Source organism: Sarcophilus harrisii, chromosome 3 (assembly GCF_902635505.1).
Source record: "Sarcophilus harrisii chromosome 3, mSarHar1.11, whole genome shotgun sequence".
In the NCBI taxonomy this organism is placed as follows: domain Eukaryota; kingdom Metazoa; phylum Chordata; class Mammalia; order Dasyuromorphia; family Dasyuridae; genus Sarcophilus; species Sarcophilus harrisii.
This window is the reverse complement of record NC_045428.1, coordinates 588,541,235-588,562,830: the sequence shown is the minus strand read 5'-3', so window position 1 is coordinate 588,562,830 and position 21,596 is coordinate 588,541,235. Positions and strand designations below refer to the sequence as shown.

The following is a 21,596-nucleotide window of genomic DNA, read 5'->3' as shown; positions in this document are numbered from 1 at the left end:
TACTTTCCCAACCCCACATTATACCTGTTTCTAAAACCCATTTAACAGTCTTTGTATACTATCCAATACTCTATCCCCCTTTCCATGAAAATAATTTTGTCTCTGAGACTTTTATCCAGAGTATCCTCTTCTTTTTGTAAGAGACATGACTGTCACATTTCTTCATTTTCGTTTTTCTTTCACAAAATACTAATTTAAAGTCATTTGGAGTATTGGGCTTTTTCAATCTTTTCACCCTTCTCTAAAGCTGGGAAATAATAAGCCTCCATTCCTGCAAATGTCTTTAATGAAAATCTGCCTTCAGTCTTGTTTTTTCTTCTTCTTTTTGGTTTCTGTTCTTCCCTGGAGTCGTGTCTTTTTGATCTCCCAAACTCAGTTTCTCCTTTTCTCACAACTCCCTAAGAATAGACGCTCATCCCCTTTCTAATCATTGCTGGGGAGACCTCAGTTTCAGGGCTTTCCTTGAAGGTGTTGGGATCTTATTCCCCTGGAAATTCTGATCTCATGCCTGATTCCATTTCTGTCACTAATAGTGATTCCTTTCCACCTACCACCCAACTTCTAAAAAAAAAAAAAAAAAAAAAAAAAAAAAGAATATTCAGTGACTGCTAGCTGTGCTTCCTGGTCAGTGATGGAAAAGCTCCCAACTCCCTCAAAGTCTACCTCTTATTTTGTATCATTGGAATCCTGGCCCTCTATCCTTTAAGGCTTCTGAAATCTTCCCATTCTTCCCTCAGTCTGAACTACAGAGGGACTCAAAAATTCTGTTATGTATATTCTCTCCCTAAAACCCCTCAGTTAGATCTAGCTTCCATCCGTCCTAGCACAATTTTAACTCTTCCTCTCTTGGTAGGTGACAGAATTCTTCTCTTTTCAAGTTACTATTGTTTCAGGCTTAGGGGCTTTGGTCCAACAACTCTTCCTCATTGGGCCTTTCCCCACCCGGCAGATTCTCTCCAAGAGTTTCTGAGTTCCCTCCCTGGACAAGGAGACTGCCTTGCCTTCAGTGCGGTTGCCCAGCCTCCACGGTGTGGACAGATTAGTTTGACCAGCAGCTAATCTAAGGACAGCACTTTGTGATGCTGTGGTCAGTGTGGGATGCACAAGTTCCCAGGCCACACACAGCCTGGTGCTGGCAAACAGGAGCCAGTAGCCGCCCCGGAGAGGACAATGGACCTCTAGGGCATCGGCCCTCCCATCTCTGCCCATTTTTTGTTCTACTGATGGGGAAACCCTGATGCTGAGGCCTGGAGAGCTGGGTCCTCTGCGAGGCAGCCTGGGGTTTGGGTGCAGAGACTCTGGAAGTAGAGTGCAGGAGGGTTCTTGGGAAAGTGGTCAAAAAGGGATATCAGGGCCTGGAATGGTCCCAGAACAAGCAAGAACCAATTGGAGAGTAAAGAGGAAGGAAGGATGGATCCAAAAGGTTGGAATTGGGGACACCCCTTATTGATGGGCAGAGGTCAAGCACATCTCCCAGAAGGTGGGAGAAGAGCTGCTGAGCCTGGAGGTGGTGCCGTTAAAAGCAGGAGGAGAATCTACCACAGAATGAAGCCACAGGCAGGGGCCCTTGGCAGAGACCCCTCCCCAAGGGTCTTCAGAGTCTGGGAACCTCCCAAAGCTGGCTGAGGAGGCCCCTTATCCCCATGCCCCCAGCAGCAGGCCACTCAGAGGCCACGGGACCCCCTCCTCCCATAACACCCCAGTCCCTGGAGTCTTGAGGAGAAATGTGGCCTCAGTAACAGAGGTGAGTTTGGGGAGGTGGAACAAGAGGGAGGCTCTTGGGAGGGAACATGGAGATGTCAGGAGCGGCCAAGAAGGCACTTTTGCCTAGATAAGGCAGGAAAGAATCCGCAGAGTGAGTGCCCTCTGGGAGCCAGGCCATGGAGCAGAGGCTGGGGTGCTTCCTCCCGCCCCTGCCCTGCTAAGTTCTCCCATTCCTGGCCTGGGCTGGGCACCTCTCATTTACTGGCAGGCCAAGCCCCTCGGATGGGCAGAGGGAAGATCCCGTGGCTCCAGCAGGTCCCTCCAACTGAGGATGGAGGCCACCTCTGAGCGCAGGAACAGGGCAGGTAAGAGCTGGGATCCCCACGGGCAGGCCCCGCCGTGCCCGCCCTGCCCCCTGGCGGCCAGCCCCAGGGACTTCCTTGAGCCTTCGCTGGCCCTTCCCCCGAGGCTGCTGCTCATCCCACTCGTTAGCAGAGCCCATGTCCCCCTCCCAGACGAGGAAAGATGGAGACTCGCTGCAGAGTCCGGGCAGGTACTTGGTGTCTTGCCTTAGGGAGTCCATGCTTTCCCCTCCACCTTGGGGGGGGGGGGTCCTTCTGAGCAGAACAGAGCCAGGAGGCTGCTCCCCCTTCCCCTCTCGCCCCAATGGCCATACCTGGGCCCGGGGCCGGCCCAGCCGCGCAGGCCTTTCACCTGTGCTTCTCCACCTTCCCTAGGGGAGAAGCCCTAACCTCGGCGCCTCCGCCCCCACCGTTCCGGGACTTCTCTGCCGCAGCCAAGCACCTCGGAACACACGGCACGGACCCTTACCGGCGTCCACGGTGCCAGGCTAGCTGCCCCAACGCGGCTCCTGGGCGGGCCCACACTCGGAGCTGCCCACCGGGACAACTGCCCCCTGGATGGGCCGTCCAGGCCGCTTCCCTCTAGTCTTCCTCCGGACCTCGTCCCTCGTCTTCTCTGTGTGCCCCCGTTCTCTGGCCACAAACGGCACTGGAGCGGCGCGGCCAAGCCCGGAGATGGGGCGCTCTCCTCGGCTGCCTGCCTCAGTGCGCGCGCGCTGGCGCGGCCGGAGGGGATGCGGATAGGCAATAAAGCTGCCGGAGCCTCGGCTCTCGGAGGAGGAGGGATAAGGAGGAAAAGCGTGTCCGACTTAGCGGTCGCACGCGAGCAGCCCCCCACCGTCGCGCCTGTGGCCCCCGCCTCTCCAGACCCTCGGTCGCTTTCCTGGGGGACGGAGTGCGGGCTCCCCCCGCAGCGTCACCCGAGGCCCTGGCAGTGGCGGGGGGAGGGAGGGCCCGCAGGAGGCGGAGATGCCTCTTACTCTAAGGAAGCGTCCAGCTGGCGCGGCACCACGAGCAGACCCGAAGGGTCTGGGGGCTTCCCGCGCTCACCAAACTTTGGCAACGCGCTCCCCCGGTGGGGGAAGTGGGCGTCTCCACGCGAAGCCGCCAGCCCAGCCCCCGGGGCCCCAGTGCGTGGGGGTCTGACGCCCTTTCCCCCCCAAGTCCTTCCCTCCGCAAAACCGAGGCGGTTCGTTCTCCGTGTGCCTTGTCGCTCCGCCCTTCTTTTCTTCCCTCTTGGCCACATTGCCCCCTGGGAGCTGTAGTCCGCGCTGCTAAGTTTGAGCCGGAAAGAACAATGGAGTTGGTGGGGAAGGAGGACCACATGTACCGGCGGCCTCCGAGCCCCACATCGGCCTACCTCGTGCCCTCTGGTGCCCTGCTCGGGAGCACGTAGTCGGCCACTCTCCGCCCCCGGCTCCTTTCCCGTGGCTAACGGAAGCGGTGAGGTGGAGGGACTACATTTCCCAGCGGCCCCCGCGCCGCACTTCTTTTGCTCCTCCCTGAGACCCCAGGCCTCTGTCTTCCCGGCGGGGAGTAGAAGGGGCCGGGCGGCGCGTCAGGCTCTAGCTCCCGTGGTGCCCCGCGGTGGTAGTGGTGGTGCTGGTGGTGGTGGAAGCGGTAGTGGTAGTGGAAGTAGTGGTGGTGCTGTTGCTACTGCTGCTGCTGCTGCTGCTGGAGGTGGAGGTGGAGAGTGCTGTGGAGTGTTGGTGGGCTGGCTGGGCGCCGCTTCCCCGAAGCCGGGTCGAAGCGCTGTGGCGCGTTATCGTGCGCCGCGGCTGCCCTCCCTCCCCTCCCCGTCCTCCCGGCCGCCCCTCCCCCCGCCTCCCCGGCCCCTCTCACGGTGCCAAGATGGCGGCGGCGGCGGGCGGCGGCGGTTGCCCGGGGCCTGGCTCGGCGCGGGGCCGCTTCCCGGGCCGGCCACGGGCCCGGCGGACGGGGCCGCTCCCGAGGCAGGCGGCGCAGAGCAGGCAGGTGGCCCTGCAGGCGAGGCAGCGGCGCGACCGAGGGCTGGAGGAGCAGAACCAGCGAGACAGCCTGCGCCGCCTGCTCGGCCTCCGCCGGGGCCTGCGCCGGTTCCGCCGTTTGTGGAAGGGGCTGCACACCCGCCGGGGCCGGAGCCGGAGTCGGGGCCGGGGCCGAGCCGGCCTGCAAGAGGAGTCCGACCCGGGCCAGGGGCAGGAGGAGGAGGAGGAGGAGAGCACTGACGAGGAGAACGAGGAGGAGGTGAGCAGCCTGAGCGAAGGGCCAGCAGCCCTGAGGGAGAACCTCCAGGTTCGTAGAAGCTGGGGAGGGGCTGGAGAGGGAGCCCTCCTCTGCATCGGGCAGGTGGGGGACTGAAGGAAGGAACCAGAGTTGGAGGCTGGCAAGGCCCGCTGCTAAACTGGGGAATTGGGAGTAGGTGGCACCACGCTCCCTTCAAGAGCTGGAAACTAAGAACGCCAGTAGTCCCCAGTGTCTAGAAACTCAGGGAATTTTGTGAGAGGACCCGCAGAAAACAGAGCAGGATGTCTCGGGATGCCCAGCCTTCGGGAGTTGCTAGAAACAGCGTGGCTCTGGTGGGTGGAACCCCGGGTTGGGAAGACCCCGGGGATCCTCATCTCATGAACGCCTTTGGCTTGCCCTGTGACCTTGGCCAAACTCCCACCTGGCCTTGCCGATACCTCAGTTTCTTTGCCTTCTGATTTGGGGTGGGGATGAAGGCATAAGGAAGACTCCTCCCAGGGATTTTGGATGGGGAGATGTAAAGTGACAACCAGGAAGTGCGAGGTCTCGAAGGCTTGGCTAGCTGTAGATCCCACCCCCTCCCCCTCCCCCGCCCCCAGTCTGCGGGACTTTGTTCGGAGGTGCAGTTTGGGACTGTGGCTGCATCTTAGCCTGAGGGGGCTCAGGAAGCTTGAGGTTGATTGAAATGTTTAGCCCGAGGAGCTGCCGAGCATTGTCCTGGTGTTGTGGGCCTGGGCTGGATCCCAGCCGGATCCTGACCCTGTGCCTGTCTTTTGGGGTTCAGTGCCAGGCTCTGCTTGAAGAGCTTTTCTGGACTGGAGCCACTTGTAGGTAGATGCCTCCATGAGCCCCTGAGTTTAGGCTTATTCTGCCGAGTCCTATAAGAAGCCATTCCTTTCTAGAGGGGCTCGGGGCCACGAATTGAGGAGAGGGAGCACAGGGAAGAATCGGAGCCTTCCTTGGATCCTGCTTTGCTTTCCCAAATTTCTCCCGGTTTGGGGCTAGCGCAGGTGGAAGTGGGGTACAGCCTAATGCGGGGTCAAGCGGAGGAGGGTTCATTGGCACTGACTACTCCCTTCACTCCTGGTCCCTCCATCAGGAGGAGTTTCTGGGTTTCCACTCAGATGAAGATGTGGCCCCCAGTTCCCTGCGCTCTGCGCTGCGGTCCCAGCAAGGTGAGTGAGGGGCAGAGACTTTCCAACCCTCTAGAAAAGCATCTCCATAACGGGTCCCAATTTCTCACCGGATCCAGCTCCTGCCTCCTCGTGCTTTGGGTTCACCGTTATCCATCTCCACAAACGACCACTCTCCCCACAGGTGGAACCCCCAGAGGCCGGGGCCGCAAACACAGGACCACTCCCCCTCCACCTCCCCGCCCAGCCGAAGTGGCCCTTCCCCCCCAGAAGGCCCCGTCCCGGAGACGGGGCGAGACTGGCAAAGAGCGGATGGTGCAGGTACTGGCTGAGCTGCTTCAGCGGGCCCAGGCCCCGCCAAGTCCCCGGGGCCGCATCTCCGAATCTCCCACCCCTCGTCGGCCTCGAGGCCGGCCACCAGGCTCTTCTAAGAAGAAGAAGGTGGCAGCGGCGACTCCCAAGGCCGCAGCGATTCCCAAAGCTGTGCCGACTCCCAAGGCTGTGCCGACTCCCAAGGCTGTGCCGACTCCCAAGGCTGTGCCGACTCCCAAGGCCGCGCTCCCCGTAGTCCCGGGAAGTCGACGTGCTGGGGCCTGGAGACACCGAGAGGCCACAGGCCCCGGGAGCCACAAAAGAGGGGACTCGGGCCGTGGGGGCCGAGGAGGTAGAGGCCGTGGCCGGGGAAGGCTCCCTCTCCTACTCAAGTTCGTCTCAAAGGCCAAAAAGATGAGGATGGGACAGTTGACCTTGGGACCCGAGCCAGGACGGGGTCGAGGCCGTCGAAGGGGGTGCCGCCGGGGAGTCCCTCCAGGTAGAGTTGGATCTGACCGAGGAGAGGACCAACATCCAAAGTGGCAGCCAGAGGAAAAAGAAGAAAAAGACGAAGAAGAGAAGAGGGTGACTGAGGAAGAGGAAGAAAAGGCACCTTCACCACCACCTCCTCTGCCTACTCCCCCTCCTCCACCTTCCCCTCCCCCTGCCCCACCTCTACCCCCTCCACCCCCTCCAGCTCCTGAGGAGGAGGGAGAGACGCCCCCTCCCCTGGCCACAGCAGCTACTAGATCTCGAAAAAGAGGCCGGCCTCCCCTGACCCCTACCCAGCGAGCCGAACGAGAAGCGGCCCGAGCAGGGCCGGAAGGTGGCTCTCCCCCTACCCCTGTCCCTCCTGCAGGGCCTCCTGAAGACAGTCCTACAGCCCCCCCCAAGGGGACCACTTTCCTGAAAAACATTAGACAGTTTATCATGCCTGTGGTGAGCGCCCGATCTTCCCTGGCTCCCATCAAACCCCTCACGGGTTCATGGACGCAAGAGACCCCGACCCCCAAGGACTGAAGCCTCTCGGCCCCCTTGCCCAAGTCTCTCTCCACCAGCCCCCCAAGAACCAACTCCAGCTCCTGATCCCACTCTTGTCTTATCTCCTGCTCCGGGTCTGCCTGGTCTGCTCCAGCTTCTAAGCCCTGTTCTGCTCGGCCCCACCTCCACCTCCACCTCCTACCCCTGCTCCTACCCCTACCCCTACCCCTACTCCTACTCCTACTCCTACCCCCACCCCTATTCCCACCCCTACTCCTACCCCTTACCCTTATTCCCACTCCTACCCCTACCCCTACCCTTCCACCTCCCCAATCACCAACACCCCCACCAGCCCCTCTTCCTGAAAAGAGACGTTCTATCCTGAGGGAGCCCACATTCCGATGGACTTCACCGAGTCTGGAGCTAGCCCCACCTCCGCCTCCAGCTCCTCCACCAGCCCCTCCCCCAGCACCCATGACCCCATCCCGAAGGCCTCTTCTGCTTCGAGCTCCCCAGTTCACTCCCAGTGAAGCCCACCTGAAGATCTATGAATCTGTGCTAGCCACACCCCTGCCTGGGGCCCCCGACCCCCCTGAGCCAGAGCCTCCCCCAGCCGATGAACCGATTTTAGAGCCTGAGGCGCGGACGGGGAGTCGAACCAATCACCTCAGCTTGCCCTGCTTCACCCTTCGGCAGCCACCCCCACCAAGGGCGCGAGGGCCCTAAGGCTCACTGCCCCTAATGGCAACAGAGAGTGCCCCCGCCCCCCCGAGGAGCAGAGTCTCTGTGCCCGGGGCACGATTTCGCTTCCTCTCTCTGGAGTAGAAGAGAAGATGTTCAGTCTTCTCAAGAAGGCGAAAGTCCAGCTGTTTAAGATCGATCAGCAGCAGCACCAGCAGAAGGGGGCCCACCCAGTTCCGGTGAGACGACCTCCTTTCCTGTTCCCTTCGGGCTCCTTATCTCCTGCTCTCCCGCCCGGGCTCCCCTCTGAGGCTCAGGGTTTCAGATCTCTCCTACGCTTGGCCTTCGGGTCCATGGTTTCCCCACCCTGACCCCATCTCCCCCCTCCTCATCAGCCAAGCCCCGGAATGAAGGTGGAAGAGGCTGTGAGGATCCTCAAGCAGAGCCCTGAGAGAGGAGTGGTCAAGTCTGAGGACGAGTTCCTGGAAGCCAAGAAGGAGAGACCCCCGGTATGCGCCGCCCCGGGACTGATTGCGGGGAAGGAGGGCGGAGAAAACCCTTACTTGGCCAAGGGGGTCGAAAGCCAGCTGACGAGAGGGCCCATAGTGTCTTCTGCTTGTCCCGCAGGGTCCCGAGTCTCCCGTGCAGGGCCCTCGGATCAAACACGTGTGTCGGCACGCCGCCGTGGCGCTGGGCCAGGCCCGGGCCATGGTGCCTGAGGACGTCCCTCGGCTCAGTGCCCTGCCCCTTCGGGAGCGGCACGACCTTGCGGCTGATGGTGAGAGGGTGCTGGGGGTCGGGGTCCCCCTGAGCAGAGAAGAAAACCCAAGGCCAAGGAAGAGATTGCCTGGGCCTAATGCCGCTCATTCCTACCTCTGCAGATACATCCTCAGCATCTGAGACCGAAGGCATCCCGTCACGCTCCCGAAGGGGAAAGGTGGAACCAGCCGGCCTGGGGGGGAGCTCGGGGTCCACAGGGACCGGGGGTACCCTGCCCCACGCCCCGAGGCGTTCCCTGCCCTCCCACCAGGGCAAGAAGATGAGGATGGCACGGTGCGGCCGCTGCCGAGGCTGCCTGCGACTGCAAGACTGTGGGTCCTGTGTCAATTGTCTGGACAAACCCAAGTTTGGAGGCCCCAACACCAAAAAGCAGTGCTGTGTGTGAGTTACTGTAGGGCTGCTCTTTTCTGCCTGGGGTCCCACCCCCCTGATGCTTGTGAATGATCCCCCTCCCCCCAGCATTTTGTGAATCACCTGAGGTCCCTGCTCCCGCCCTTTGTGCCCAAGTGTTACCTGAGGGATCTTAGCACCTAGCGCAGGCTTGGTCCTGCCGGTCACTTCAGAAGGCAGCGTGAGCCCCCCGGAGGTTGGCCCTCCCCTTCCCCACCTGATCTCTAGTCCCCTCCCCCAGTGATGGGCCGCTCCCCTTCCCAGGTACCGGAAGTGTGATAAGATTGAGGCCCGAAAGATGGAGCGCCTGGCCAAGAAAGGTAATGTGACCCCAGCAGAAAGGCTCTGGCCTCACCCAAGCAACACCCCCCCGACACAAGCCGCCCCCCCCCCCCCCCAAAAAGGCCCCCAGACCCAAAACACTTTTAGGCAGAGCCGTGACCGCGGGAGCTGGAGTGGGGAGGAAGCTGCCCCCGCCCCAGCTCCATTCTTCTCCGTCCTTCCTATTTCATTCTCTGAACCCCATCTTTTTTTCATTTCCACATTCCTTTCCTCTCCCACTTCTTCCCCTCTATTTCATCCCTGCCTTCTTTGATCGTTTCTCTCTATCCCCTCAACCCCCCATGCTCGTGCTTCTTATACCCCACACCATCTCCCCGCTCTCACAGGCCGCACAATGGTGAAGACCCTGTTACCCTGGGATTCCGACGAATCCCTGGAAGCGTCTCCTGGGCCACCCGGGCCTCGGCGGGGGTCAGCGGGCGGAGGGCCCCGGGAGGAGGCAGTGGCCCCACCTGGCCCTGAGGAGCAGGATCCCCTTCTGCAGCGCAAGTCAGCCCGGCGCTGCGTCAAACAGCGGCCTTCCTATGACATTTTCGAAGACTCGGACGATTCTGATCCGGGTGTCCCTCCAACTTCTCGCCGCCGTGCCCCTCGAGAAAACGGTGAGGGTCATCATCTTTCCCGCCCTTCCCCATTTCCCGTAATTCCCTGACCGAAAGGATGGACCTTTTTCTGGGTTCTTAGCACAGGGAAGGGCTTATTCTGTAGTTCTGTAGAGTCGGCCCATTCTCCGACTCAGTGGGAGCAAAGAACACAAGCTGTGAGACGACCAGGTTTTCTTAAATAGCTGGAGAGAACGTGAGAAGTGAGGAACAGGCTGGAGGTCTCACCCTTCCCTCTCTCCCCTAGAGCTGCCCCTGCTGGAGCCGGAGGAACAGAGCCGGCCCAGAAAGGCCACCTTGCAGCCTGTGGTGCAGCTTAAGGCTCGGCGGCGTCTGGAAAAGGTCAGCCCCATCTCTGTCGCCTGGGAAAGGGCCCCTGGGCCCAGCTTTTAAGATGGGGCAGGGGGGCGGGAGCGGGCCGCAGCAGCCCCTCCCAATGTATGCTTTTGGACCCAAAGGAATGGGTTAGAGGGGGATGGGAGGGGACCATCGAGCTGGGCTCTGAAGAAAATGTAGAGGGAGCTCAGGAGCACTCACGCCACTCCAGTTAGGGGAGGAGGGTTAGGGAGCTAGGACAGAAAAAAGAGGGTGCAGCCAGGATCTCCTCCCCCCACCCTGGCTGTCCTTGCCTTGCCTCCAGGCCCATCTCCCTCCCACCCCCCTCCCCAGGACACTTCTGCCCCCGGACCCTTCGCCTCCTTCCCCAATGGCTGGACTGGAAAGCAAAAATCTCCTGATGGCATCCACCGAGTCCGTGTGGATTTCAAGGTAAAGCGGACTCTGAGGTTTGGGTGAGGGTCCAAGACGCAGGTGCCAGACGGGCCTTAGGTCTGAGCGCGGGTTTTGGGGGAGGTGGAGGGGTAGGAAGATCTGGCCTCCCGGCTTTGGAATGAGAAACACGAGTGGACAGGGGGGTGTCTGGAACAAGATGCTGAGGTGAAAGGCCCCCAGGGTTTATAGGGCGAGCGCCAGGAATTGGGAGGGGAGGCGGGGGGGAGGAAAGGTCTCACTACCTCTGATTGCAATCACCCCTTCCTCCTTCCAGGAGGACTGTGACCTGGAAAACGTGTGGCTGATGGGTGGTCTGAGCGTGCTCACTTCTGTGCCTGGGGGTCCCCCCCTCGTGTGTCTGCTATGTGCCAGCAAAGGCTTACATGAGGTCTGAGACCACCCCGGCCCCTCCAAGGCCACCACCCCTCCCAAGCGTAACCTTGCTTACGTCTCCTGCTTCCTTTCCTCCGTCCCCCAGCACCCCCTCTTCCTCCCCGAGCAGCAGCCACATGGTCTTTTCTCTCCCCAGCTGGTATTCTGCCAGGTCTGCTGCGACCCTTTCCACCCCTTCTGCCTGGAGGAGGCGGAACGGCCGCTGCCTCAGCACCACGACACCTGGTGCTGCCGTCGGTGCAAATTCTGCCACGTCTGTGGTCGTAAGGGCCGGAGCACCAAGGTGCGAGGACAAGCCCCGGGGAGCGGGGCTTGGGCGGGGGGTTGGTGGCCAGATCCCAGGAGCGTGACCTTTCCTCTCGTCTTAAACCCCAACAGCACCTCTTGGAGTGTGAGCGCTGCCGCCATGCCTACCACCCCGCCTGTTTGGGGCCCAGCTACCCGACCCGGGCCACGCGAAAAAGGCGTCACTGGGTGAGATGTCTGGGCCCCATCACCCCCGTGCTTTGGCCACTTGTTTTGGCCCACGCCGTTGGGCCGGCCTCAAACCGACTTCTTCCTCTCCTCCTCAGATCTGCTCGGCCTGTGTCCGGTGTAAAAGCTGTGGAGCGGCTCCGGGGAAGAACTGGGACAGCGAGTGGTCGGGGGATTGTAGTCTTTGCCCGAGCTGTACCCAGCTTTATGAGAAAGGTAAAGGGCCTCTGAGGGTGGGGACCCACCAGAAGGGGAGGTGCCCCAGACCGTGTGGGAAGAGAGGGTCCCTTCTGAACCCCCATCTCTTCCCCCAGGAAACTTTTGCCCAATTTGTACACGCTGCTATGAGGATAACGACTACGAGAGCAAGATGATGCAGTGCGCACAGTGTGATCACTGGGTGCACGCCAAGTGCGAGGGCCTCTCAGGTGGGTGGGGGGGACCAGCCCGAACCCCAGCCCTGCCCTCTCTGGTGGTCCCCAGTCCCCTTCTCCTTCGGGGTGAGCTCCCTGGGCACAGCTTCCCCTAGCCTCCTGTGTTTCACTCTCAGGGGTGTCAGGGGTCATTGGCTCCAAGCTTTTCCCTGACCCTTTTGTCTTTCTGCCCACTTTCAGACGAGGGCTACGAGATTCTGTCTGGGCTGCCAGACTCGGTGCTATACACGTGTGGGCCCTGTGCTGGGACGGCCCCTCCCCGATGGCGAGAAGCCTTGGATGGGGCTCTTCGGGGGGGGCTGCACCAGGTTCTGCAAGGGCTACTGAGCTCCAAGGTGACTGACCTCATGTGTGCACCCAGGTATGGGGGCTTTGGGGGCTGGGTGAGGGGCCCTCGCAGGGAAGCGCTCACTTTTTGTGCCACTGCAGTGTGGACAGGACGGGGAACAGTTGCACCGAGGACCCTGTGACCTTCGCGCCGTGAGCCAGCTCTTTGAAGAGGGGCACTACAGCCTGCAGCAGGCTCCTCCGCTGGGCCCACCCAGAATAATGAGGGAGTCTGGGGGATTCGGGGTAATAAAGAACTAAAGGAGGGACCTTCCCTAGCAACTCTCCCTTCCCCCTTACAGCACAGCTTCATGGAAGACGTGGTCGGGATCCTAATGAGACACATGGAGTAGCTGAGATGCCCTGAGCGCCGGGCTGTGCGTGGGCAGGCTAAAGGCTCCTCCCTGTGAGGAGGGCTGAGTGGGAGTGGGAGGAGCTCCGCGCCCTCCATCTGCCCGCTCACTCATTGATGCCCCACCCCCACCCTTGTCTTTCCCTAGCTCCTGGAGTCTGCCTTTGGCTGGTTCGATGCCCATGATCCCAAGTACTGGAGACGGAATACCCGGCTGCCCAAGTGAGCAGGGCTTTGAGGCCCAGGGGGGAGGCAAGGGCCGCCCCACGGGAGCGGTTCCCCGGGCGCTGATTGTCTCCCCTCCTTTGTGCAGCGGCGTCCTGCCCAATGCCGTCCTGCCGCCTTCGGCGGATCACATCTATGCTCAGTGGAGACAACAAGAGTCCGAGGTGCCGATGCCAAGCCATCCCCCCGGGGGGGGCGCCGTCCCAGGTAGAGGCTGGGAGAGACCCCTGGGGTCCAGAGGTGGGTGCGGGGCCAGGCCCAGCTAGGAGGCTGGAGCTGGGGCCCTGATGGCGTTCTTTGCTCAGCAGTCGTGCAGACAAAGGAGCCCGCTTTGGAGTCCCACCTGGAGGACCCTCGTCAGTGTGCGCTCTGCCTCAAGTATGGGGACGCCGACTCCAAGGTAAGACAGGTGGCTCTGTGGGTGGGCATTGCTCAGCCCCCAGCCCACCCTGGGATCCTCACTTAGGACCCTCCTCCTCTGGGGTCCTCTTCCCTCTTCTTTCTTAACTCTACCCCCCACCCAGGAGGCTGGAAGGCTCCTGTACATCGGACAGAACGAGTGGACACACGTCAACTGTGCCATCTGGTCAGCAGAAGTGTTTGAGGAGAACGATGGCTCCCTCAAGAACGTTCACGCCGCTGTGGCCCGTGGCCGGCAGATGGTGAGGGCCAGGGCCGCATCGGGCTTGGGCACTTTGGCAGCCGCTGTGGTGGTGCCAGCCTTTTTCCTAGTCCAGAAATGAAACTGGAAATCCTACCCACGGCTCCTATTTCTTGGGGTCACCATTAGGTTTAAAAGGAAAATGCTTGTTTGGCTTTGCCCACCACCTTCAGGGATCACCTTGAAGCCACGGGGTTCTGACTGACCGGGGAGGGGTGGGGCTCGTGGCCGAGGGGCCTGGGAGGAGGGTGGCCCGGGGTGTTCCTGATCCCCGCTGTCCCCCCAGAGGTGTGAGCTGTGCCTGAAGCCTGGGGCCACCGTGGGCTGCTGCTTGTCCTCCTGCCTTAGCAATTTCCACTTCATGTGCGCCCGCGCCAGCTGTTGTATCTTCCAGGATGACAAGAAGGTTTTTTGCCAAAAACACACGGACCTCCTGGATGGCAAGGTGGGGCTGTGGCCTTCGGGGAGGGGTTTTCTCTCTTCTATTTCCCCTGAGCTGGCCTGGTCCTCTCTGAGTCTCGCCCTTCTGTCACATTCTGCGGACCTGCTGCCCTCTAACTGCCCCCAGCCCCATCACCACCCCCTCTTCCCAAGACCCTCGGCCAGCTATCCGGGGCACTGCAGTGTGGGGGCTGCGAAGCTTGCTGACGCCCTTCTCCCCCACCTAGGAGATCGTGACTCCCGACGGCTTTGACGTTCTGCGCCGCGTCTATGTTGATTTTGAGGGCATCAGTTTCAAGCGAAAGTTTTTGACGGGTTTGGAGCCAGATGCCATCAACGTGCTCATTGGTGAGACCCCACCCCGTCCTTTTCCTCTCCGTTCTCTCCCTGCCCCCTCAGGACAATGGGCTCCTCAGCTCAGCCCGTTGCGCTCTTCTCACAGGCTCTATCCGAATCGATTCTCTGGGGACGCTCTCTGACCTGTCGGACTGCGAGGGAAGACTCTTTCCCATTGGCTACCAGTGAGAGGCCCGGACGTGCTTCGGGGTGGGGGGGGGGGGGGGGGGGGAGGGGCACCAGGAGCCAGCCCCAAGCCCTCTCGGTCACTTCTCTCCTCCTTGCCTTTCAGGTGTTCCCGTCTGTACTGGAGCACAGTGGACGCCCGGCGGCGCTGCTGGTATCGGTGCCGGATCCTCGAGTATCGACCCCGGGGCCCTCGGGAGGAGCCTGACCACATCGGGGCAGCGGAGGAGAACCGGACCATTGTGCACAGCCCCATCCCCCCCGCAGGTATGCCCTGCCCTCGCCCGTTAGGGACGGGACGCCTCCCACCTTCGGCAGCCACCTGTCCCTCTCTCGACTCCGCGTCCAGCTCCGCAGTAGCCGTTGGGGGTGGGACTCCGGGCTGTTTGTCTCCTCAGTCTGTGGTGTTGGAGGCTGGGGTCACAGGTCCTCACAGAAGGCTTGGTGCAGGGGTGCGGCTTTGAGCTGGGTCTCGGAGGAGGGGACTAGGACAGACTGATAAAAGGGGAGAGGCTGTAATGTCTGCCGGGCACGGGCAGAGCCGCAGGAGCGGGCTGGGCCAGCGTGGTTCAGTGGGAAGCCCGGAGCTTGATGGAGCTGGAAGAGGTGGAGACTGTGGGTACGTCTCGTGCCTTAGGAAGGTGATTGTGGTCATGTGAGAGGGGTCGGAGACGGAGAGGTCTGTAGGGGGCAGAGGTTGGGATTGGGAGCCTCAGTACTGGAAATGGGACGGCCGGGAGAAGGACGGGCTGTAATCATATGGATACCTATTATTACCACTTTGTTCAGTGTAACACCAGAATTGTTGGCTCTGGGGGGGGGGGGGGGGGGGGGGGCAGAGGTGTCTCAGCGCCAAAGAACTTGGTTCTGAACCCCTCGGGCTCTGTGGGGAAGGGAGTGCCACAGGTTAACGGCTACGGGGAGGACACCTTCCCCTTCCCCTGATGTTGTGTGTCATGTGATTTCAGAGCTGCTGGGAGCCGAGCCCCCCCAACCAGGACCTGACACCCTTTGCCAGGGTCCTGAGCGCTACTCCCCTGCCCAGAGCACGGGTCCCTTACCCCCTCCTCCAGAGCCAAGCGTCGCCCCCTCCCCGGCCCCGCGGTCTGTCTCAGGGGCTAGAATCAAAGTGCCCAACTACTCCCCTTCCCGAAGGCCCCTGGGAGGCGTCTCCTGCTGGCCATTGCCCTCCCCTGGTGAGTGTGAATGCCCCGGCTGATAGGGTGGGTGGCCCCCGGGAGTGCGGGGACGGGAGTTGCCCAGCCCCTGGGAAAGTGGGAACGGGAGGGTCAGCGGTCCCATGGTCTCTTCCCTTCCAGGAAGTCCATCATCTCTGACCCACCACATCCCAACGGTCGGGGATCCTGACTTCCCAGCTCCCCCAAGACGTTCCCGCCGTCCCAGCCCCCTGGCGTCCCGGCTGCTGCCCCGACGGGCGTCCCCGCCCCCCCGGCCCGCTCCTCAGCTCAGGGTGCCCCCTCCTACCTCAGCCCTCGAGGCCCTCATGCCTACCTCAGGGGAGCTGGCTCCCCCCGGCCCAGCCGCCTCCCCCCCACCTCCTCCTGAGGACTTGGGCCCTGACTTTGAGGACATGGAGGTGGTGCCGGGGCTGAGCGCGGCCGACTTGGACTTTGCGGCCAGCCTTCTAGGGTCCGAGCCCTTCCAGGAGGAGGAGATTGTGGCGGAGGGGGCTGGGGGCAGTAGCCGAGGGGGGCCGGGGGATAGCTCGGAGGAGGAGGCCGGCCCCCCTACCCACTACATTCACTTCCCCCCCACTGTGGTGCCTGGCCCCGCCCCACCTCCTGGTCCACTACCCGGAACCCCCAGAATCGAACAACTGGACGGAGTGGATGACGGCACAGACAGCGAAGCTGAGGCCGTCCAGCAGCCGCGGGGCCAGGAAGCCCCCGCTTCGGGGCCAGGAGTGGGAGGGGTAGGGGGTGGGGGGGGGATGGAGCAAGGCCCCCCGAGGACCTCCCTTCAGAGATTGTTGAGTTTGTACTCAAGAACCTAGGTGGAGCTGGTGAGGGCGGGGCCGGCCCCGGTGAAGAACCCCCCCTGCCACCGCCCTCCCTGGCCAACGGCAGCCAGGCCCCCCCAGCCCCGCTCCCCGCCCCAGCCGACCCCCCCCGGACGTTTGCCTGGCTTCCCGGGGCTCCTGGAGTCCGAGTCCTCAGCCTCAGCCCCGCCCCCGAGCCCCCCAAAACTGCTGCCTCCAAGATCATTCTGGTAAACAAACTGGGCCAGGTGTTTGTGAAAATGGCCGGGGAGAGCGATCCAGGCCCGCCTCTGCCCAAACGGCCCCCACCGACCCCTCCGACTGCCAGCCCGGCCTGGGGTCCGCCCGGCCCCGCCGAGTGCTGCCCAGGCGGGTGGAAGTGCCCACCCACCCCCATCGCTGGTCTCCGGAAGACAGCTGGCCCCCAGCCCCGCCCAGCCACCGAGCCCAAAGAGGCGCGACTCGCCAGTCAGAGTCCTCGCACTTCAAACAAGGCCCCCCGGCTGGATGGGGAGGGGGATTCCCTCGAGAGTATCCACCAACCAGTGGGGACCTTGGGCAGTGGGTGAGTGGTGATGGAGGCAAAAAGGAACTGGGGGGAGGAGGGGAGGGAGCCACAGGCCCAGGTCCAGGTCTTCTCTTCAAACGCCCATCCTTTCCTTCCAACCAGACTGAGCCGAGTACGCATGAAAACGCCCACCGTGCGGGGGGTCCTGGACCTGGATGCCCCTGGGGAGCCGAGCAGGGAGGAGAGTCCCATGTGAGTGCCGCCTTCCTTCTCCCCCATGCATCCTGGCCTCTGCCTCTGTGGGCCCTGACCGGCCTCTTCCTCTCCCCAGGACCCTCCCTGACCGTAGCCTCATTGAACGCAGCCTCCCATGTCTCCCAAGGCCCTCCACCTGCTTGAGCCCCAGTGGCACCACTACTCAGGTAGGGAGCCTCCCGGGCCTGGGGGCCAGCCAGCCCCGGGTTCTCCTGGAAGGGAGAGGGCTGGGAGCACCAAGGCTTTGTGGGGGAGGGAGCCAAGTCCATGCAGACAGCTACTAGCTTCCCTCAGGCCAGCAGGAGTACCAATTGTGAAGACGATCCGGCCAGCTCTAACATTAAGAGAGAAACTAGGGGTCTCAAGTGGTAGGCCCTCAGAATTTTGAGATCAGCAGTGAAGACGGCTTCAGTGTGGAAGCAGAGAGCCTGGAGGGTGAGCAAGGGGGTGCTGGGGGCCTGGGGGTCTGGGTGGGCGGGGCACGGGTGCTAACAGACCCCTCCCGGCAGGCGCCTGGCGCACCTTGATCGAGAAAGTCCAGGAGGCCCGAGGGCACGCCCGGCTCAGGCATCTCTCCTTCAGTGGTGAGCTGGGGTCTGGGAGGCAGAAGGGGTCAGGGAACAGAGCCAAGGGAGCCCCTGTGACGCCCCTGCCCTCCCCCCTCCCTCTGTGGCGCAGGGATGAGCGGCGCGCGGCTCTTGGGCATTCACCATGACGCCGTAATCTTCCTGGCGGAGCAGCTGCCTGGTGCCCAGCGCTGCCATCACTACAAGTTCCGATACCACCAGCAGGGGGAGGGGCAAGAAGAGCCCCCCCTGAACCCCCACGGAGCCGCCCGCGCCGAAGTCTACCTCCGGTGAGCAGGGAGGCCTCCGGGCCCTCTGGGGAGGTGGCCCCTGACCCCAGGGCTGGGGAGGGGCCCCCCACCCACCCACCCACTGAACACAGATCCCGTGCCCTCAGGAAATGCACCTTCGACATGTTCAACTTCCTGGCGTCCCAGCATCGGGTGCTGCCTGAGGGAGCTACCTGTGATGAGGAGGAGGACGAGGTGCAGCTCAGGTCCACCAGGTATGGGGTGGGGGAGGGCGGTCTAGATGGGGGTGGGGGGGCACCCCACAGAAAAGCGGGGGTGGGCCTGAGGCGGCCAGGCTGCCCCTTTTCTGCCCTAGGCGCAAGCACCATCTTTAGCTCTGAGCTGCCCATACAAGGCTCACCAAGAAGACGTCCAAAGAGGCCGTGGGGGTCTACAGGTGAGGGGGAGCTGGTGCTTCTAGAATGACTACAAGAACAAACCCATCCAAACACCATAGAAAACACCAGCAAACCGCAACGAACACCGCCGGTAGTTTCACGACGGGTGGTGGTGGGTCTGGCCGGCTGGCTGGGGCCTCCGGCGGGGCCAAGGTCACCTCACAGGTCCTTCCGGCAGGGAATCGGGTGCTACATGTTCCGCATGGACGACTTTGACGTGGTGGACGCCACCATGCACGGCAACGCGGCGCGCTTCATCAACCACTCGTGTGAGCCCAACTGCTTCTCCCGCGTGATCCACGTGGAGGGCCAGAAGCACATCGTGATCTTCGCCCTCCGGCGCATCCTCCGGGGGGAGGAGCTCACCTACGACTACAAGTTCCCCATCGAGGACGCCAGCAACAAGCTGCCCTGCAACTGTGGGGCCAAGCGCTGTCGCCGCTTCCTCAACTGACCCGCCCCCCCAGCCCAAGCTGTCGCCCCTGGCCTGGCCCTGAGGGGACCCCACCCATGTCCTTGGCCATCTTGTCCCCGTCCCCCCCCCCAGCCTCAGCACGCGTCCCCAGGGAGCCCTGCCTGCCCTCTTCCAGTTAGCACCTGCCTGCAGGGTCCAGGATGTAGATATATTGTACAAAGGTTTCTAAATCCCTTCTTTTCTATGCACTTTTTTATTTAAACGGTGGGGTCCCAGGGGGGGCTCCCCCCACAATAAAGTCCGTCAATGTTTGGATCTGTGGCCTCTGACTGGGGGGGGGGGTGCTGATGGGAGGGGGCCCTGGGCTTTTGCCAGACCCTTTCGTCCCCACCATCAGGACGGCATCCAGAGCCCTCCTCAGCCCTGCCTCGGTTTCCACATCTGTAAAGCCAGAACCCACCACCCCCCCCCCCCCCCCGCACTCGGTTGCGTGGCGTGCCCCCCTCCCCCACTTAGGACACAGAGCCAGCGTGCAGGGACAGCCTGGTTTATTTCTTTTTACAAAGGATCTGTCCCCACGGCAGGGGGCTTCCAGGCTGGGCTGGGGGGAGGGGGCGGCTGAAGGAGCTTATGCAGCACCCCCAGCGCGTCACCACGCCCCAGCTGGCTCAGGTGGTGGGCCAACTGTCCCAGCTGGGCCGTGGGATCTCGCGTCGTCACCGTCTCCAGCAGGGCTCGGAGCGGGGAGTGGGCTGGCCGCAGGGAGTAGGCAAAGGTGGCCCAGGAGGCCGGGAGCCCGTAGCGGGAAGCCAAATGTCGAGTGGTTCCCCAGGCAGAACCCCCATAGGGCCCAGGTTCGGGGTCCAGCAGGATCACCAGCTCTTCCAGCACCTCGAGCTCGTCCAGAAGTCGCGAGAGGGGCTGGCGGGCCAAAGTGGGAGGCACTGGAAGGAAAGGGGACATGGTAACGAGAGTCCTGAGCCCCTGTGCCCACCCCTTCCCCTTCCCCCCCACTCACCAGACTCCTCACTTAGGGGGAAGAACTTCCAGACTTCCCCGGCTTGTGCCACCTTCTTGTTGTCGGCCCTCCGCCTCGCCACCTGCACAGCGGCCCAAAGCAGCAGGCCTGTGGCTAGAAAGGCGGCAGCGCCCACCACGAACCAGACCATGCTCCCTGCAAAGACTGAAAAAGGCTCTGGTGGGGTGTGGGCCCCGCTGTGGGGTCAGGGGGTGGGGGGGCGGGGGTGGTGGCACTTACAAGGAGGCACCAGGGTCGGAGGCGGCCCCTTGGGGCCTTCCCCAGGGCTCGGTCCTGGACTTCGGGGGCTCGGAGATGAGGGTGCGGTGGGCATCTTGGGCACCGTTGCGTTTTCCATCTGGCACAGACTCCTGGAGGGTATGGGTTTCTTGGGAGGCAGAAAAGGGTCACAGGTTTTGAGGCTGGTGGCCTTCATCTCAGCAGGTTGCCCCCTGCCCCCCACCCCCCACCAGGGACTTACTGGAGAGCAGCGCACTTGGAGGCGTCCATCCCGGGCCGCAGGGGGTCGGGCCGGGGGCAGAGGTCGATCTGGGCATTGCCCGCACTGTTCGGCCCAGTTCCTGTTGCACAGCCCAGGTGGACATGGAGCAAAGGGGAAATCCAGCTGATTGCCGTCGCCGGTGACCCCGCAGTGGCGGGTGAACTCGTAATCTGAGGGGAGGAGGGAGAGGAGAGGCTCGGTGCCCAGCCGGCCAGGGCGCCCACCTGGCCTGGATCGTCCCCGTCCCTCACCCGGACATCTGGGGGGTCCGAAGCGCTCCACGCAGCGCCTGCAGCATTTGTAGTCCCCGTCCCAGTACTCCAGGAAGCCGCAGCGCCAGGAGACTGGGACCAAGCCCGAGGCCCAGGACAGCAGGGTGGCCCCCCACAGCAGGAGGCGGAGCCCCATGGACGGCTGCAGCCCCTGCCCAGTCACAGCTCCTCCCTGGGTGAGGGAACGAGGGAACCGAGAGCTTCATGAGAAAACCTCAGCGGAGTTTCCGCCCGCCACCCAGATGGTGCTTCTTCAGGCCGGAGGAACAGGCCGGGCTCAGAGCAACCCATCCCCCACCGGGAACCCCTCCTGTGGCCCCCCTCAGTGCCCCTCAAATGGCCCTTTCCTGCCCAGGAACCCCCTCTCCACCCAGACCCCACGTGTTCTCCAGAAGGTTTTGCTTCCTGCCCCCCCATTCACGCTTTGAGATTCTCCACCCGCTCTCCCCCAACTAAGGTCCAGGGCTCTTCAGCCCCTGGACCCCAACACCGTTCCCCCCCAGGACTCAAATTTTGGCCCTTCAACTTCCTGTCTCCAAGACCCAGGAGACCCTGCGGGGCCCTGTCCCTAAAACTGGCCTCTGCCACGTCCCCGGAAACCCTTCCCCTTAACAAATCCGGCCCATCGAGCCGGTGGCCTCCCCTCCCCCAGACCCACAAAGTCCTAAGGGGTACAAGAAGGTCCCAAAGCCTCCCTACCCCTACCCCGGCACCTGATGCTGGTCCTGCCGCCGGGTTCAGAGCCCCAGCCCCTCCCTTAACTTCCCTTTCCGGGCAGAGCCAGTCATCCACCTGGGGTGGGGGTGGGGTGGCCCCAGTTGGACTCTGGAAGACTTCTCTGGCCCCAGTTTCTGCCTCTGTAAAACGAAGGGTGCGCCTAGAACCTCTCCAGCCAGCCGGGCACGTGCCTGCTCCCTGCCCGCCCCAACGGCCGCAGCCCCCGCCACTCCAAGCACAGAGACGCCAAGGGACAGACCAGATACTTTATTGGGGGGAGGGGGGATTCCTGCTCCTCCCGTGTGGGTCCCCAGAAGTCGGGTGGGGAAGACCGCAGCAGCTGCTGTCCTGGAAAGGGGTCTCAGAAGCATCTGTGGCGGTGGTCCGGAGACCGCCGTCGGTTCCTTTGCCGAGGCCGGGGTCCCCGTCTGGGTCTTGTGGGCGAGGATCCCCTGGGGAAAGGCGTCAGGGGCTCGCGGGGTCAACAAAGGGGTCGGCACCCCCATTCCCGTTCCCATTGCTCCCAGCCGATACTTTCTGGGG

General features: G+C 62.6%; 2 protein-coding genes and 1 non-coding gene across 4 annotated transcripts; 2 read left to right on the top strand and 1 right to left on the bottom strand.

Annotated features, from left to right (window-relative positions):
- The first annotated feature begins 3,917 nt into the window (after nt 1-3,917).
- On the top strand, nt 3,918-18,859 carry KMT2B (lysine methyltransferase 2B). The gene is given in 42 exon segments (XM_031961589.1): nt 3,918-3,994; nt 3,996-4,069; nt 4,072-4,292; nt 5,392-5,467; nt 5,610-6,697; nt 6,699-6,822; nt 7,041-7,519; nt 7,522-7,638; nt 7,795-7,908; nt 8,027-8,177; nt 8,281-8,560; nt 8,834-8,889; nt 9,238-9,513; nt 9,761-9,855; nt 10,183-10,281; nt 10,559-10,672; nt 10,814-10,960; nt 11,056-11,151; nt 11,250-11,367; nt 11,466-11,579; nt 11,766-11,930; nt 11,995-12,107; nt 12,215-12,318; nt 12,349-12,352; nt 12,413-12,486; nt 12,578-12,696; nt 12,795-12,889; nt 13,014-13,151; nt 13,437-13,595; nt 13,819-13,939; nt 14,034-14,112; nt 14,220-14,380; nt 15,082-15,309; nt 15,433-16,047; nt 16,050-16,677; nt 16,783-16,872; nt 16,952-17,042; nt 17,256-17,310; nt 17,385-17,459; nt 17,554-17,731; nt 17,839-17,978; nt 18,189-18,859. Coding segments are annotated over 42 exon segments (7,743 nt in total). The 3' UTR covers nt 18,584-18,859.
- LOC100926753 lies at nt 16,598-16,966 on the top strand. Its single transcript, XR_004233514.1, has 3 exons — nt 16,598-16,677; nt 16,783-16,872; nt 16,952-16,966. It is a non-coding gene; the product is annotated as an uncharacterized LOC100926753 (transcript).
- A 199-nt stretch (nt 18,860-19,058) lies between the features above and the next one.
- On the bottom strand, nt 19,059-21,157 carry IGFLR1 (IGF like family receptor 1). Of its 2 annotated transcripts, none has more exons than XM_031963792.1 (6): nt 21,050-21,157; nt 20,316-20,508; nt 20,044-20,234; nt 19,803-19,950; nt 19,563-19,727; nt 19,059-19,488 (listed from the first exon to the last, which is right to left on the bottom strand). In XM_031963792.1, exons 2-6 carry the CDS (start codon nt 20,470-20,472, stop codon nt 19,103-19,105), a joined length of 1,047 nt encoding a protein of 348 aa, XP_031819652.1. In that variant the 5' UTR covers nt 20,473-20,508; nt 21,050-21,157; the 3' UTR covers nt 19,059-19,102. The 2 variants fall into 2 exon arrangements, with proteins under 2 accessions (XP_031819652.1, XP_031819653.1); XM_031963793.1 differs by having other exon boundaries at nt 19,563-19,718.
- Nucleotides 21,158-21,596: the final 439 nt, after the last annotated feature.